The 18,329-nt window shown below is 47.1% G+C and overlaps 1 protein-coding gene across 1 annotated transcript in view; it reads right to left on the bottom strand.

Moving 5' to 3' along the window:
• Window positions 1-3,910: 3,910 nt before the first annotated feature.
• Window positions 3,911-18,329, bottom strand: part of LOC144180269 (uncharacterized) — a 43,117-nt gene continuing 28,698 nt past the window's right edge. The window contains exons 2-6 of the mRNA XM_077708647.1: window positions 13,110-13,141; window positions 10,027-10,223; window positions 7,513-7,649; window positions 6,024-6,289; window positions 3,911-4,752 (exon numbers count right to left, since the gene is read on the bottom strand). Of these exons, the coding sequence (XP_077564773.1) occupies window positions 6,147-6,289; window positions 7,513-7,649; window positions 10,027-10,223; window positions 13,110-13,141 (509 nt within the window). The 3' untranslated portion in view covers window positions 3,911-4,752; window positions 6,024-6,146. The remainder of the gene's footprint in view (window positions 4,753-6,023; window positions 6,290-7,512; window positions 7,650-10,026; window positions 10,224-13,109; window positions 13,142-18,329) is intronic.

Below are 18,329 nucleotides of genomic sequence, written 5' to 3'. Positions count from 1 at the left end.
CGCCCAAGGGAACCCCACAAGGATCCGTCATTTCACCATTGCTGTTCAACTTAGCTATGAAAGATCTGCCGCCACTCCTCGCAGCAATCCCCAATTTACGTCATGCACTTTACGCTGACGACCTCACATTGTGGGTCCCGACCGGTTGCACCGGCGCTCAACAAGACGTACTTCAGGAAGCCATAGACGTCACTCAAATGTACCTTCGAGCTCGTAGACTAGAATGCGCCCCAGAAAAATCCGCCCTCCTCACGCTCTGTGCCCGAACTTACAAAAAACGAACAGAACCAACAGAACGAACAGAATCCGGAGTTAACGATAAACAACCTAGCAGTACCCACAGTCCCCCACCCCCTCATATTCAGTCTCAGCATACCCAAAAATGGAAGCGGCTCTCAAACTTTACCTGCATTAAAACGCACCCTCACACAACTCACGCACCTCGTGCGACGCATCGCCCACCGCCGCTACGGCCTTCAGGAAACGGACACTCTCAGAATAACGCAAGCAATACTGATCAGTCGTCTAAATTACGGCACACCATACCTGGCTCTCAAATCCGTCGAAAAAGAAAAACTCAATACTTTTATCCGCCAAGCCTACAAACTCGCCCTAGGCCTGCCCCCCTCAACATCCACGCGCAAGTTGCTCCAACTAGGGGTACACAATACTTTGGAAGAATTGCTCGAAGCTCATCGTTGTTCCCAAATCACCTGTCTCAAGCTGACACCTACCGGACGAGACACCCTTACACGCCTCGGATACCCGGTGCCGCCCAAAGAAGACCAGCCCCAACGTGTCCCCCTCCACATCCGTCAACACATTCGTGTAGCTCCCGTGCCGTGGAATATGCACCCCCGTTACAACAAAGCACGCCGCAAAGCACGGGTCGAGGCGGTTACGAAGAAGCACGCAGGTAACCCTACGACACTCTACGCGGACGCCGCACGCTACACCCGCAAACCCGCCCACGCAGTCACGGTTATCGACCACCAGGGAACCGAAGTCACAGCCGCCACGATATTCACCATCTCTACAAACACCGCTGAGGAAAGTGCCATCGCCCTAGCAGCCACAACAAACAGCGAATACATTACAGTCATTACGGACTCGCAAGTAGCATGCCGCAACTACCAGCTCGGCCGCATATCACCCTTCGCCCTCAAGATCCTCAATGCGATCCCGAAACTTCCCGACATCCATATAGTTTGGGCCCCTGGACACGAGTCTCTCGACGGAAATGAGGCGGCACACGCCGCTGCCCGAGTACACACCCTCCGGGCCATTTCCGAAGAGTGCCAAGACACGGAGAAGGCCCCCCACACACCGAATGGCTACGGGGACATTCTCGCTCACTTCAGACACGAGCGTCAACGCTTCTCTCCACCCAACTCCCACCTTTCCAGAGCCGAAGCGACCACACTCCGCCGGCTACAGACCAACTCCTACCCGCACTGTACCCTCTTCCACCATATCTACCCCACCCAGTATTATAGTACCTGCCACTTTTGCCCCCAGCCAGGCACCCTGTACCATCTGGTCTGGGAGTGCCAACAATCCCCATCCCTCACACCCAATCCCCGTCCTACGTACGAGCAGTGGGTGGACCGGCTGTCCAGCTCGGACCTCTCGACCCAGCGCATGCTGATAGAGAGGGCACGAGCAGCCAGCAAGGACCAGGGCATCCCGGACTAGCGGACGCCCCCCACCAGTGCCCTCACCATCCTGCACCTTTAAGCTCGAAATTAAACATGTTTATTGTCTCTCTTTGTCGGTTCGTCTCACTATATGGCCAACCCAAGTCCATTTCTTTTTCTTTATTGAACTTTGATATCCTCTACTCGAGGTTGTTCTCTGATCCAGGTAGCTCGTTTCCTGTCCATGAGTGTTGCTCCCAACATCATTCGTTCTATGGCCCGTTGAGCCAACCTAAGTTTGCTTTCTAGTTGTTTAGTAAGGCGCCAAGTTTCAGCTCCGGATGTTATCACCGGCAGTATGCAGTGGTTGTAGATTTTATTTTCAGTGACAGAGGTAGCTCACTTTTCATTATTTGGGAGTGCTTGCCGAGTGCTCCCCAGCCAATTCCTATACTGCGTCGGATTTCTCTCTCGTGGTTGGTGTCAGCGCTAACCATCTGTCCGAGGTAGCTATATCTTTTTCTTCTTCTAGCATTTCGTTTCGTAAGCTGAAGGGGACGTTTTTGGTATGCTTATTTCTCATTACTTTGGAATTATTCATATTTATTTTTAGCCCTACGGCCGTGCTTCCTGATTTTAGTTCCTCAAGCATTGTTTGCATGTGTTGTGCAGTCTCACTCAGCAACTCAATATCGTCCGCAAACTTCATTGCTCAAGTATTCCCCGTTTATTCTTAATCCTATATTTTCCAACTCAAGCTTTATAAATACCCCCTCCAAACTTGCTGGGAATAGTTTTAACGAGATGGTATCTTGTTGTATTACTCCCTTTCGGATCGTGAATTTATGGAGGGTTATCCTTCCGTGAACGCCTTATATATATATGTCTTCTAGAGGTCTCATGCAGGTGTCCTCTATTCCTGTTCTTTTAATGCTTTTAGCACGGCTTCGGTGAGTACTGAGTCAAATGCTTTCTCAAAGTCTATAAATGCCATGTAAATGGCTTTAATATATTGTGCGGATTTTTCTATCAGTTGATTGACAACATGGATGTGATCCATGGTTGAGTACCCTTTCCTAAACCCAGCCTGCTGTCTGTGTTGTTGCGTATCCAGGCGTTCACCTATACGGCTAACTATAATTTCGGTAAACAGCTTGTAAACTACTGAGAGTAGGCTGATGGGTCTGCAATTCTTGAGGTCCTTGGGATCGCCTTTCTTATCAATCAGAGTAATACTGGCATTTTTCCAGGCTATGGGCACCGGAAACTCATCTAAATAAAGTGTTTTGCTCACTCACCCACCCACGCCCTTACTCACCCACCCACGCCCTTACTCACTCACTCACTCACTCACTCACTCACTCACTCACTCACTCACTCACTCACTCACCTACTCACTCACTCACTCACTCAACGTGAATCTGCTTAGCTACTACAGTGAAACCCGACTATATCGAATCCGTTTACATCGAATTATCCCATATATCGAACAATTATTGGGCACTATAATGTTACCGGGAGAATATATAGCAAAAAGTACGGCTACATCGAACAAAAAAGGCAGCCGCAACCTATATATCGAACTTCGGCAGCGCAAGATTGCTCCCGAAGTTGGCTTTCCCGCGCGGCAGCTGGGCAAGCTGCCTACGCCTCCTCCCCCAGTTTGAAAAGTCACTTAGCCCAAGCTCTCGCGCTCTCGCTCGCTCTGACAGCCACCCCCTGGAAATAGTGGTTGGACCACACTCTCCCGCTGTCTCGCCAGTCTCGCGCGGCGGGCTCTCTCTCCCCTCGCTTCTACGCATGCTTCCCTTTTCGTGTTTTCGCGGTTGACGACGCATCGGTACGCCTTGTTCATCTGTGTTCAACTGTGAGGACTCGACGAGTTCCGCCCCGCCCCCATGTTCCGATGCTCTTCACGCGCTGAGCGTTCTTCGCCGCCACTGCGCGGCAATAGAAGGCTGTGGGCTCAGCTGTTTCGAGTCACTTGACAATGTTGAAAAGTGTGTGCTCAACAATGCTTCTAAAATGATGAAGCAAAAGAAAATCGGAGACTATTTCTCGCGCTAGTGTGCCCGCGGAGCATGTATCTTGCAAGTAAACAACAGTTAGTGATGAGGTACGTTCTGTGCATTGTCAAATTCTTTAAACATTATATATCGAATTATACGATATATCGAACTAATGACCGTTTTTTGCGAGTTCGATATATCCGGGTTTGACTGTATTAAGTAAACTCCAGTATGATTAAGGAACAACACATCACACAGCAGGGGGTGATCTTTAATGCAGGCTTGAGTTGAACAAGGCGTTTTATGCACGTCGGTTGAGAAACATGAATTTTCCCCGTATGTTTCCAGTCGGACAGGTAAAGGTGTAGGCGGATGAGAGAGTACACCGTCCGCATACAACGCCGTAGCCCAAGACTGTCTAGTCTTCGGCGTTGTCACCAACCCGAAGCGAATATTGTCACTGAGAACACCAACATCACATCAGTCATCGTCGAGAAGTGGAGAGCCGCCCCACTTTGGCATCTTTAAAGCACAGCTTGTCCGTTTCCCTTGGAACTGCCTTCGCCTACTCCACCGTATTTGAATGAGCTGAAATAACATTGTGTTTGTAATTTCCGAATCTGGGACGACCATCCGCACAAGCTTTCAGGAGTAACCTCAACAGAGCTGGACACGGCAAGCACTGGCGATGCAGTCTCGGTGAAGGGCTGCAGTAATATCCGGCCCCGTCGACACTTTCGTGGCTCTGATCTTCAACCCTTGTCCAAGAGATCACACTTGCTTTCGGGATATTTTTGCTGATGTCTATATAGCCCCTCTTTAAGCATTATGTTAGCCGTAGTAGGTGATTTAAAGTTAAAATTATTTCCATGACACTTATACACCCTGACTGGGCACTGCAATCCCAATCACTTTGCGCCAGAAAGTTCTCAATAGAAAAAGAAAACTTGGCCAAATAACATAATTAGTCTTCACGAACACAAGAAAGGGAGCAGAAACTTTTGTCCGTTGCCGTGGGAGGCGTTCACGTGAAATTCACAGTCTGCGTGGTCTTGGTAACGGATCCAGTTCGTGTTCACAGGCGTGGAATGTCAGCTCACAAATGCCTGCAGCGCCGCAAAAGGAAGGACATTATGTCAGGTTAATGGCATTCATATGATAAAAACTGTCCCGCCAAAACACTACCAACCATTCACATTGTTTGGACGCCTGGTAATGCCGTCCTCCCCGAAAATGAGGCGGTTCACGCCACTGCCCGCGGCATTTTACACCGGGCATTTCCGACGGAGGCCGACGACACAACTGCAATCGCCTCGGCCAGCCACTCATTTCCACAAACATACATGAACAATTTATATCATTATCGCCGGGGACGCCTCATTTACCCCCTCATACCCATCATTCAATACACAAGACTCCAAATCCAAACACAAACTTACTACAACATGACAATTTTACATCACATTTCACCCTACAACTGCACAACATGCAATACAACAAACACCACCTATCACCTCGTATGAGAGTGCGTCAAACATCCCAACCGATTCCATCACCTACATTGGAGCAGTGGGAGCACAGGCTGACCAGCTTCCAGCTCGAGGGTCAGGAGTACCTGATCTCCCGTGCGCGGGCTGCTGGGGGGCCTGAAGGTGGCCTGGACTGAGGCCACCACCCACTCTCTTTTCCCCCTCCCCTTTCCCTTAAAGAAAAAAAAAACGTTGTTCCTCCTCCTCCTCATGCCAACAGCGATCGACATGGCACCCGTGGCTGTAAATGCCAATGCATAAGAGATGGCTGAGCTCACGAAGAAAACGTCCGACGACGTCTAAACAATTCTTGTGTGTTGCAAATGCAGAAGTATGAATTTACAGTTGAACGCCTGAGACGCCTTGCTTCGGCCTATCTTTGTCGAAGGGCATTGTAACCTTTCCGCTAGAGAGAGAGAGAGAGAGAGAGAGAGAGAGAGAGAGAGAGAGAGAGAGAGAGAGAGAGAGAGAGAGAGAGAGAGAGAGAAAGAGGGGGGGGGGAGGAAGGGATAGAAACACTTTGTCTTTTGTTGCGATCCACCTTGCTTTCTAACTGCTTCCATTTGTCTCCTACGCGTAGCGCCGCTGCCCGTTCCTACCGCCGTGCAATCGGAGACTAGACGACGATGGCGAATTTATCTGCATGCCTATTCGCTCAATCGGCTGTATTCTTCTGCACTCTCCATCTGCGGTGTGCTGGCGTGGACGACTACCACTCGTTACAGCCGACTTTGAGGTCGCGGTGTGGAACGCCGCACGCTTTCGAAGGATACGGACGCCGGGCGCCGGCTTTCAATGGTCTTTAACACGAACCTCAAACTTGGAGACACTACAAGCAATTGCCGCACCTCATCCAGGTTACACGGGTCATCTTGGCCCTCAGTCGGTGCTGCAGTTCTCATGGAAGACTGAGCGTGCGGAGGAAGCCATGGCGTTCCAGTCGTTGACTGCGCGCCCGCACGCGTAACAGCTCATGCCGCTGCCGATGGCGATGGCGTCCCACTCTGAAAGCCAGGAAGCTGCCTATTCAGAGGGTCGGCTTCGGAGTGGACGAAATTGGGCTGCGTCACCGCCTCGGGCCTGCCGACGCCGCGGACTTCCTCTTGGACCGTTTCTGCACACATTGTTTTGCATGCGAAAAAACATGGCACAGAGAACATCATCATTACGCATCGTTCCGGCTCTTTCCATCTTACGCGTAGTTGTCTTTGGGGACAATTTGAATCGGTTTACCTATTATTACTCTCCCCTGAGACATGGGGCCGAAGCGAAAAGTTGTAGGACCTGCCAAAAATCTCAGCGCTGCCACGGTCAGCAGCATAAGCTTGCGAAACAAAACACTTTCCCACCGAACATTGTTCACTTCAAAGACAGCCCACTTCACACAAAATTTACATAAAAATGCATAAATATTCAGGGAAAACACAATTTGTGCTCGGCCAAATAAAAAATGTAAACCTTTTTTCTTCTTCCTTTGATCCTTATCCCTTACACGTGCATTTCTTTTGCGTGAACCCGCGACCCAGTTTTGTGTGCTTCTCTAGATTTATTAGGCTAAAGGATCTGTATACATGCACCTGCAAGTCCATATACTGCCTTAAATCACACCTGTAAGCCGGAAAACACCTCTCAAAATATAGTAAAAGTATGTAAACGATCAATCAACCAAACGAGACGTCCGAGCGGAACCCAGTAGACCAAAAAAGTACATCGTGTGTTTTAGTGGATACGTCCGCGACACACCTGCTAAGGCCTACACCTAACTTTCCCAAGGCGTCATCCGAACATTGCTGCAACTGATGGCTTTCACAAAGCATTGAAGGACTCTGCTTTCACTAACCGCCACCATATTTTTTTGCCTCATTTTTGCAATGCAGCTAGTAATTTTATGCTTATTACTTCGTACAGAGCTGAATTGAATGTGAGCGTCCTTGCTTTCTGTGTACTACAGCGATTGCCCTGATACATGCTACCACAAGACGTGCATAGCGATTTGTCAAAAAAAGTGGCTGACGTTCTTTTTAATAAATATTTATCACTCTTCAGACTTCCAATCAGGCACCCATAGCTCTTATGGTGAAATTTATAAGGATTAGCAGAAGGGCCGCTTTCACGTTGCTGTCTTCTCTCGGTCATAAAAGAATCTTCACAAAAGAAAGCCATCAACCTGAAGCCTCTGCTGATTGCAACCCACAACTAACAGCCTACGGAAAACTTATTCCAAGCGGAAAAAGAAATGGACTATTCTACCTGGACCCTTAGCATAACGTTTGTTGTATTTGTGGCATGTCCGTTTGTTGTATCTTACATGAAAGGCGGGCGGTAAAGAGCGCAAACCCTGTGTTGTCGTCCTCGCGACGAGCTCTGAGGGGAGGGACCACGGAGGCGGGCTGATCTGGCCGGTCGTAGGAACCGTCTGTTGCCGGTGCTCGTAGGAGATGTGGTGCACAGAGGAAGGCGCTGTGGACGGGGATCTGCGTATCGCAGAGAGGAAATCAATTGATTGATTGTGGGGTTTAACGCGCCGGCGCAACGCAGGCGATGAGGCGCGCCGTAGTGGAGGGCTCCGGATTAATTTTGACCACCTGGGGATCTTTATCGTGCGCCGAAATCTCGTACACACGGGCGTTTTTGCTTTTCGCCTCCATCAGAAAAGCGGCCGCCGCGGCCGGGAATCGAACCCGCGACCTCGTGCTCAGCAGCGCAACGCCTTAGCCACTGAGCCACCGCGGCGGGTGAGAGGAAATCAAGCAAGAAAAGTTATCCACACACTGTCAAACTTGAAAAACAGTTTATTCCATCTAAAAGGGCTAAAAAATTTAATGCTAATTCAGCTAAGGCCTCGGTTAAGGTTAGAAAGCAAAAGAAACTCACGTACGGAAATAAATCAGACGGGAAACCTTATTTTCACAGCCAAAAAGAAAGAAAATGCCAAACATTCCTTTTGTTCTCCAGAAAAAAAATGCGATCCTTCTTTCTTCTTCTTTTATCATTCTTTTTTCATATAATTTCTTCTGTCAAATGATACTGTCCACGTAAAAGCTCGAAAACTGAGTGTAGTGATTCGCGCTTCAGTACACAAGAGCGATCTGCTCAAAATGTTGCCACATCACAATTTTTCACGACAAATAGAGGCCAGATGGAGAAAAAAGTGGAGGGCGGGTGGTGGTACCTTAAGATATTTGCTGAATTATCGGGAGATTAGTGCCTCACTAATTGCTGGCCTAAAACTAAGAACACTGGCGGCGAGCTTCTCTTGAACTCTGATCAAACGAAGCATAGCGCTATGACCTGACTGAGCGCCTCATCAAAGAGATGGGACTCGTTTTTGTCTTCTTTTTTTTTTGCCTAAACGGCGTGTAAGAATGTATGCAAATTTGCGGCGGGCACAAAAGCTGCGAACAGCCAGGCGAAAGAGCTTAACAATAAGCATGGAATTGTCTTACGCAGTGCCGAAGCTTTGCAGAAAAGCTAAACGCGTGTCTGAACTCCAAACGCAATTGAGTTCCCGCATTTTACGGGGCTTCTGTATAAATTATTGTAAAATAGTACATGTTAAAGCCGTCTCAGTAAGTTTCCGCTAAATTCTTAGCTCATCTTATGAAGAATCTTTCAACTAAGGCTGTTTATCTTCTCAGTAAGGCAATACAGTTCCCAATACGTTCTGGGCCCTACATCTAGGAATAAAAACAAAGATACGCACACTACAGACTGCGACTTATTCTAATTAACTTTCCAATAAGTGTTGAGAGCTTCTGTTGCAAAATACAATGCCAAATCTCCAAGCTGCCGCTCTCATTCATTTCTCTCAGGTTGAACGACCCTAGAGAGGAAATACAGGTTTGGTTTGTAAAAAAGATCGTTTTGGCCTAATGAAATCAATTTTCGTGAACTTCGAAACTTAATCCAGATAATATTGAAAACAACTAAAGCAGTGCCGACTTAACAGTCAATTTTCTGCCCAGTCCTTATGACGTCACAGGGACTTTGTGCGATTGGCGGCAGCCGCTAAAGTCACCTCCAAGGAACATGCATGACTGTGCGATTCCAGTGGTGCCTCAAATTCTATTCCATCATACAAATTGAATACTACGATAAAGTCAATACACTGACTCTCTGTTTTCAGTACGTTAAGTTACTGCTGACGTTGCGAAGCCAAAAAATTGAATGTAACATTTTATCTTTTTTGTGTGTGTGAAAAAAGTGTCTTTCGAGGCCGCAATGGAGATGAAGTTGCCGAAGCTAGCTTTTTCAACAAAAAATTGCAATTTTGCTTCATGTTTGCCTCGAGCAATGCTACCTACACTTTGCTACTTTCCAGCATCACTGCCCTGTGTGGTTTAAAAAAAGCTCCTGAGTTATAAAAAATGTTCGTAACTGGCTACAATTTTTCCTGTTTCTAATGTGCACGGTACAGCAAAGCTATTCAGATTTAGAAAGGTGGCTCATTCAGACCGCACAAGATAGGAGCAGCTGGAATTCTATGCGCGGGCCATCGCCCCGCAGTAATAATAGATAGGCTGATGATGATGATGGCGGTGGTGGTGACGGCTGTTATGACTCACTATTTTTTCAGCACTTCACAAACAAAATGCCTATAACTAAAATGACGTTTTCCTGGCCCATTGAAAAAAGCGTGCGAGGCTCAGGAAACCAAAAAAAAGTAATTTACCCAATTGCATACAAACGGTCATCACTGCATTCGGTTGGGTGAGCACGTTTCTTTTATATAACCTTATTTCACGTGGAAATTTTTCAATTTGTATCCACTGCCATGCACATCGCACGTGATATTTAGTTTTAGTTCTAGCTTGGTTTGGTGTTAACAATAGGAAAGCTACCAATACTTGCCTGAGTGGCAGCGTGGTCTGCTCCAGGTCCCTGGCCAGCAGTCCAATTCTCCTGGCGAACGCGTGCAGCCAGCGGCGTTCCCCGACGTCGCTCACGCGGTGACGCATCTGCAGCGCCTCGCCAAGTAGCGTGGACGTCTTCTCCTTGAGATGCCTCAGGTAGTGTCCGGCAGGGCCCTCCGGCAGAAACGCTACCTCCTGCAACAGGGTGGCACGAACCAGGGACACGTCGAGGCCGTGGCCGCACGAGTGCGGCATTTTGGGAGAACGCGTCTCCAGTTACAATCACTCTCAAGCAACAAAAGTGATAGGCACCGAGAAAATTATATCTTGGCACTGATGCCATAATATAATATATATGGTATATTACACAAATACAGAAAATAAGGTATGGTATGTAAGATGTAATATAAAGACTGGAAAATTTTTATCGCTTAAAACGAAGGACAAAGCAATAGACGTTATTAGAGCTTCCCTAACGTAACCACAGAGACCCATCCAGACTCTCAAGGAGACATTTCAAATGTGTATGCGTCTATACTTTAAGAGGTTTTAAAAATATTTATAGGGAATTCCGGGGCAACTCGGTTGCGCACGTGATACGTTCGTTTTTTGGTAATTGTTTTACTGACTAGCCTTACTATAATTACACTCTGGATTGGTCGAACTTCACGTGGCGATGCTCTCTTCCGTTCCACATTGTATGGATGCAAAAAACTGTAGGTGGTGCAAATTATTCCCAAGGGTGGAATGCGCTCCAGACACGTATTGATGCCTACTTTGATGTAGCCGACAAAGACAGCGCCACTGCCTTGCTAAATCGTTCCGGTGAGCCATCAGCTGCAATCTGTCCTTTTGAACTATTTGCCTCCAGTTAGACAGCCGCGCTTCAGTGCATATTGTGCAGTTGACAACGCGAACGAGACACAAATTATGCGATTTCTGCTATGTCGGGACCCACAGTTCGAGCTACGCTAGCCTATAACCGGAACAAGTACCGGAACTTTTTTTTTTCTGTAACACTGCCCCGCCGACCGACTGACAGATTTCCGAGAGAGTGATTGTGTGACTAGAAGAGATGCCGCCTCCAGGGGCGAAGTCGCTACAAGTGATGTAATAGTGCCGTTAAATTACTCCTAATTTTCCAGAGTCGGCTTTTTTTGTAAAAGCTTGCAAAGCAGAAGATCAGTTTCTATCTTGTGGACCCAGTTTTCCGAGCCCCGGCCGAGCCCCGCCCGGAAATACCAGTTACTGCTAACTGAATACTTTTGGGCCAGCAGCCCACTTCCTAAGACTTTCGAACTATTTCGTAGGCTTATATACTGGGGCGTTCCGATCAATTTTGGTTGTCAAAGCGAGCGATACGAAAATGTTTATGCCATTGAAAAGGACAGTTGTTGCTAGTATCTTGTGGCCGCAGTCGCTAGGTCTATCCTGGGCTATGCAGCGGGAGTTACCAGATCCGAAGGGCGCAGAGACTCGTCGCTTTCTGTTGTTGCAGCAACGTTTTTACTGCAGCAATAGTTTGCGGGACACAAAACTTTCGCGCCGTCGAACGCTCTCCGTCCGACGGGGGCCATTTTAGAGACTCCGGTAAAACATTGCCCGGGCAGGTCAAGGGCGAAAAGAAACATTCAAAGCAATACGTGGGCTGTGCATAGTCACCGGCTTCTAAAGAAACAATCTCTGGAAAACCGTATGACGGCTTACCGAAACGCATGAATGATGGAGTAAGGGAACATGCGCGTGTGTGTAATGCGTGATAAAGGGTGAACGCCTTTTCTGCTAATCTTCTGAAGTCGGCAATAATCGAGACAAACCCACGGAAAAGAGCCATCCCTGTTCATAATTCGTATCATGGGCAAATTTCGTAGGCTGTTAGAATGCCGAATGACGTCTGTTCAAAATAACTTATCGGCTTTGCTCCATATAACGCGACTGTGTGGCTGAACAGTTTACGGTCGTCGCCTTAATAGTGAATGGAACGCGAGTGACCGAGTTTATTCGTAGTCTTATTTTGACCGTAAGGCATCCAATGCTACCATGGTGCCAAAGTTAAAGGCGACGTAAATGTCGCCTGACTTGACTCCTGGCACCCGTTAACGCAGAGGGGCGGCAGAAAACTGCCATGGACGGCCATGGGCGTCGGCATGATTTTGTCTTAGGGCAGGCAAACCCATTGTTTTGGATGGAGAACAGAAAGAGGGCGAGTGGGCGGGGCAATTGTGTTGGGTTGGTTTGGAAGGGGGGCAGGTGCTTTCCGCTTCTCCCCCCCCCCCCCCCCCCCTCGTCTTGCCGGCGCCCATGTGTACGGCGTAAAAGTTTCACTTGTACGTAGACAGAAAGTTCTTCATTGTCGCCACTGACCATAAACCACTGCGAATGGTTTTCAGCCCGCAGGTGGCCACTTCCGCGACAGCACCGGCGCGCACGCGGTGGTGGGCAACGAAGTTGCCAGCCTGCTAATATTTCCTTCACTTCCAGAAACATGGCGGTAGTGTGGAAGCAGATTGTCTATCACGGTTGCGGCTCGACAGTAGTAAACTGAAATCAGCAGAACAAAGCGGGGCTTCCTTTTCGCTTTGTTTTGGAACTCTGCGCGTCACATGGAGAAATACGTTAACGCGGATTGTTTAGTGCACGTTCGCGCCTCTACCGTTTCTCTAGTCCGTCTAGTTCGCAATAACGCGTCAGCTGCTTTGACGTCACGCTATAAGCTGTTCATGTGTTTCTCCTTACAGGTTGTGTGCGTGTCCTGGGCCCTGGCTTCTTTTAGAATGATTATATTCTAAGATTTTGATTCCCACACTTAAAGCGCTTATCATAGGTGTTGACGTAATGGCCAAGCTTTCTCTGCGTATCTCATTATATGCGCGAGAAACAATTAACTTTATTTTTTCGCTTTGTAGACAAAAAATTGTAGCTAAACTATTGCAAGTAATATCTTCGTTATGACGATTTGCTCCACCACTTTCTATTCGGCGTCATTGACGTTAAGATTCCGAAATCTGAGCCTTACGCATAAGCCAAAACCTACTCGGTGTTCTTCGTAAAACTAAAGACGCAAGTGATATTGCCACTTACCGTAGTGAAGTTTACTCTGGGTCTTTCGTAGTCTGAAATGAGAAAAGAAAGACAAAAATTAGATTACTGCCTAAATCATACACATAAACAGACAGTTCTTAGCATGAATGGCGTCATTACTTGGCAAAACAAATAAAACGACACTGCTTAAAATTCCGAGCTTATGTCTACTCGATAACGGCGTCTCAGGTAAGCAAAAGAGAGAAAACCGACATTTAGTTCAATGTTCGGGGCTCATCGGTCTCGTCAGGTGTGTGTTTTTCTTTAACCTACCGTCTTGATCAATATACAAGACGCTCAATGGGAGACGCAGATTGACGTCTTGGGGAATCAGAGCACGCCCACAGCAGGAAGAACTCGCAGGAAATGCTTTGTTTTCGGTGAGTAATAGTTGACCCTCGAGGAAAGCCGAAGTAAAGAGGAAATTAGCACCACGGACAGTACGAGTAGCTCGAAAAACCGGGCTGAAAGCTTCGGCCCCGCTTCACGAACGGCGACGATCTGTCTAATAACACCAAAGGAGGAACGTGTCAAAAGATAACCTAGAGGAGTATCAACCGTTTTGCCCGGGATATAAATTTTGTAATTCTAAAGTCCACAAGCAACGTGTACGACGCCGCAAGTGCTTCAAACCAGTGCAATAAAAATCAAGACGAAGAATTATTTTGATTTTTGTTTCGGCTTGTGAAGGCATGTGTTGAATTTATCGAGGCGCCTGGGTAATAAAGACGACAAATAGCTGTCGGTGAAACAAGTGGAACGAACTCCATTTGTCTCGCGGTCTCTGTTCCCCCATTCTTGCTTCTTCAGCGCGACATCCTTCCGGTTCCCATGTTTCTTCTCTCTCATTTTTTCTCCAACGCCCAGACGTCGTGATTGTTTTATGGAATGGTATTTTTTCTTCTCCGCTTTTGTTTGTTTCTGTATTTTTTTATGAGCAAGAGGGATAAGAGATGTTGTTGGCGAACTAGACAACGATAGTGTGACGCGCTGCACACCTGGTTACATCGACACTGCAGAATTTGTGATGTCGGCAACCATTTGAGAATACCTTTATGGGCTAAAAGAAATTTCATTTTGACATAACAGTTCAGGGTAAACACAAAAAGGCTAGAAGGCCTAAATCTCCGACCAAAGGGCTGGTCGACTCATCTGACTGAATCGAAAATAACAAAAGGAACTCAACAAATGGTTGCTTTTGTCGTCATTGTCGTAACATGCAGTTGAAAAAACGCGAAGACAAGCGCAATCTTTTTCTCTTGATATAAGTATGGTTCCGAAACCAGCCTAACTTTCCTTGTCAATAAATTTGTTACAGTAACGCAGGCACCTCGTGAATTTACCCTCTGAAAGCCTCTTGAAGTCTTTCTGAGGGTACATTGAGACGTATTTCTTTTCATACACGAATCATATTGACGCTGAAGTTCAAGTTGGTAACCCGCCCGAAAATAATAACCTCGCTAGGTTATAGGCCCAGAGTCTTGCTTGACTAAGCACGCCCTCGTTAGATGGACCACAATTTCAAGGAACTCATTAAACGTTTATGGTATCTGTAATACGAGCCAAGACGTTCTCCATTTATTGTCCTGCTTTGCTATGCAATGCAGATAACGGCTTACGTCAATCACACCAATTAGTCGCAATATTTTAGCACTTGTTATTTAATAACTAACAAATGCTCAAATCCCTTTTTATTGTCGCAGTTGTCTCCCTGTTGCGAGAGAGCGATGGTACACGTTAAAGAAATGTGCAAGAAAAGTATGCCGCGAGCAAGATGTATAAACATCTTAAGGTTAATCACGGTTCCCGACAGTTTATTACTGATCCCTAAATTAATTTACACGCCCTTGCGGCGCAATTAACAATACGAGTGTAAGCGGCAAGCCTGTTTCTTACACAAGCTATGCAGGAACGGGGCAGGTGTGCCTATTTAAGTTTATTTACGAGAACAGGTCAGGAATATATAATCAGTTCTTCCATAGCCGTGAGCAGAAAAGGCAATGGCTACATTCGATATGAAGACACAAGACATCACAAATCCACAATTTCTTGTTTACTAACTGAGTAGACCGCCTACCCCTAAAACTTTTGGCTCGCTTCTATGACTACCCGCCGCGCTGGATCAGTGGCTGAGGCATTGTGCTGCTGAGCCCAAGGACGCTGGTTCGATTCCGGGCCGCTGCTGTCGCTTTTCTGGTGGAGGCGAAAAACAAAAAACGCCCGTGTGTTCGAGGCTTCGGCGCACGTTAAAGATCCCTACGTGGTCAAAATTAATCCGAAGCCAACCACAACGGCGCGCCTCATCACCTGTGTAGCGTCGGCGCGTTAAACCCCAGAATCAACCAACCAACCAACCTATAGTACCCAGAGGTACTTTATTACTGGATAGGCATTTCTAGCAACAGCGTACTATCGGTAATTGTTGTTCCTTGTTGCTGCCATCGGAGTTCTGGACCTTGATTTTTGCGGCCTCTTCTCCAGAATGATTCACACGCTTAACGCTTCTCGTTACGTCTCGTATTCCTCAACGTACTCCCATTGCTCACCGTTCTCAATATCAGCAACTACGCCAAGCATAATAACACTCCCTTAAAAATGCCACAAGCAAGTTTATTTCAACCTATGTATGCCGCGATTAAAGGGTTACGCGATTGCGTGGGCCAGTTTTAAAGACGATAGTATTTCTTGGGCTACTTAAACTCAGAAATTTTGGTCTGTCTGCATGTCTGTCTGTCTGTTTGTGAGTCGATTCAGCCACCCGGCCAAAACTGAAACAGAAGGTGCGCAATAGTCTCATATACCCACAGCTAAATCTAGACGTCTAGGTCCGGTGTCAATGTTCGTGCTTATCAACATTCTTAAACGAGAACAAAATGTGACGCAAATGTGTGGCAGAAAATCAATACATAAGTGATATTTGCAGTGTTCTTTTATTGAAAAATTTATGGATGCTTTGTTTTTTGCGATAGCAAATGAAATGTTACATCAACGGCAGAAAACAGTCACCTGCAGTAACCCGCGCTACTGTAGCTCCTGGCGGCGTTTAAGAAATCAAACGGCAACAGAAACGAAAGGTTCCACTAGATAGGATCTACGTTCCGCTTCGGGCGCTCGTGGAGTAGGGCATCGTGGTTTTATAAACATTGTAGTCGGATGCCTCGATTCACGCGCATCTCCGCCGTACGGCAGCGCTAGCATCGAGGCACCCGACGTGGAGCAGTGGAACGCGGCAAATTTCAATTGACTTGAGCAAACCTCTAGCGTGTTGTCTTGGGAGGAACGAGAAGGAAGAGGAACAGCATGAGAGGTGAGCGGGAAAGAGAAGGGAGGCCTTTACTTGGCAAAGGCGTCAGTCGACTATCGTCTTTCGTCGACATTTTCAACAAAAGGAGCAAATACGCGGCCAATTTTTTTTGCCTATATTCATTTATTGCATTCTATTTTCCTTATATTTCCCTGTTATCCCCCTCCCCACCCCCCACACTGAAACTGATGTCAGCAGTGTGACCGAACTGAGACAGTTGCACTAGTAGTAGACAGCTGCAACTCGCCCGCTTGGTGCGGCGGCGCAGCCGTACAAAAACTAATTGATCTGACATTTGCTTGGAAGATTTAGCGTCTTGCGTGATAAGAAAATTACAAAAAAAGTCTTATCCTCTTCGCTGATGCTAGGATAAGAAAAACCAACTCCGGCCACTAAGCAAGCAAAAACACCCAAATACGGGTGGCGTGGCTATGCGTCTTCGCATATAGAGTGCGCAACCGCAGAGCAGGAGCTCTCGAGAAGCTAATGAGTTGAAGTTTAATTAAAAGTTAATGGGCCAGAAGGAGCGCTTCGCCAACTAGCCAGCCGCTAAGAGCTTATACGGATCCACCGCTCAGTCAGGGGTTGAGCGCGAAGGCTTAGGAGAGAGGTGACAGGAGAGAAGCGAGATGGGCAGCGCTCGAGCATTTGACTTAGTCAACGAACTTTGGTCCGAATTTTGAGACTGACGCCTCGAGAAGCAGTTCTCTAACCAACTAAAGTTTATTTGCATATTAAAGGGAAGCGAAATATGCCATATCAGAACAGTGATCTAAACGTTTAATCAGCAACTTGAGAAACAATTAGTGTGAACAGTTAGAACGTTGATACGAGCGAGGTCTTCGAGTTCACAAGTACTAGGTAAACCAAAGTGATTTACACTACAGCATGCGCGTCGGCAGGATTTTGTCTTGAGGGGGCAAACTCATTGTATCGTGGTAGGATAGATACCGTAAGGTATCAATTTTATAAGCGAAATTGCACGTCTTCGAGATATCATGTAGAAAATGAAGAAAGTTCTTTTCCGTTCTTATCCATTACAAGTTTCAGCATTTAATAACATTTATACGACACAACAAGTGATTGCGCTGTTACATAAAGGTAACATTTTATTAAATAGAAAGATTCAAGGCTGAGGTTAGTGCAACAATTGGCTTGCGCTGACTAAACAACGATGTAAAGTGAAATGATGTGTACTCTACAGACATTCTGCAAAGGCACCATACCATTGGAGAGAAAGAGAGAGAGAGAGAGAGAAAGAGAGAGAGAGAGAGAGAGAGAGAGAGAGAGAGAGAGAGAGAGAGAGAGAGAGAGAGAGGGACGGACGGACGGACGGACGGACGGACGGACGGACGGACGGACGGACCGACAGACAGACAGACAGACAGACAGACAGACAGACAGACAGACAGACAGTAAACTTAATAAAAATTAAAGCCATTCAACTTAATGCGAAAGCTGTCGAAAGTGCAGAGCAGTGATTCGCCACAGGGACTGTGGCGCCCTTATCCGCTCATTGCTGCCACCCCCCTCATGCTCCTCGCCTCCCTGTCTCACTCCTCTGTTGATGCATTGAACAGAAGTTTGTCCAATACAATTCAATTTTTCCGCCTTCGCAGCGCTCGCGCGCCCTTTGCCTGGAACAGCACGAGCGAGAGTTCTGTTCTTTCTGTGCTTGCCGTAATCTCCCACGTACTGGAGCTTTACTCCGCCTTTCTGAAGGCGTCGTTGTTTTAAGTGTATCGAACTTTATGGGCCCGCCTTGTCGTCGTAGCTCGCTACCGGTCGATGCGACTGCCGGAATCAGGCGGTACAGCGAGATAACGGACACAAGTAGAGCCTCATGTACCATCGTCAGGGGGCCACACTCAGGCTTCGAGAATGACGTGGTTTAAATAGTCACAACCGTACGAACC

Source organism: Haemaphysalis longicornis, unplaced genomic scaffold (assembly GCF_048455015.1).
Source record: "Haemaphysalis longicornis isolate Haplotype H1 unplaced genomic scaffold, Haemaphysalis longicornis Haplotype H1 scaffold_4, whole genome shotgun sequence".
Lineage (NCBI taxonomy): Eukaryota > Metazoa > Arthropoda > Arachnida > Ixodida > Ixodidae > Haemaphysalis > Haemaphysalis longicornis.
This window is presented reverse-complemented; position numbering and strand designations above follow the sequence as displayed.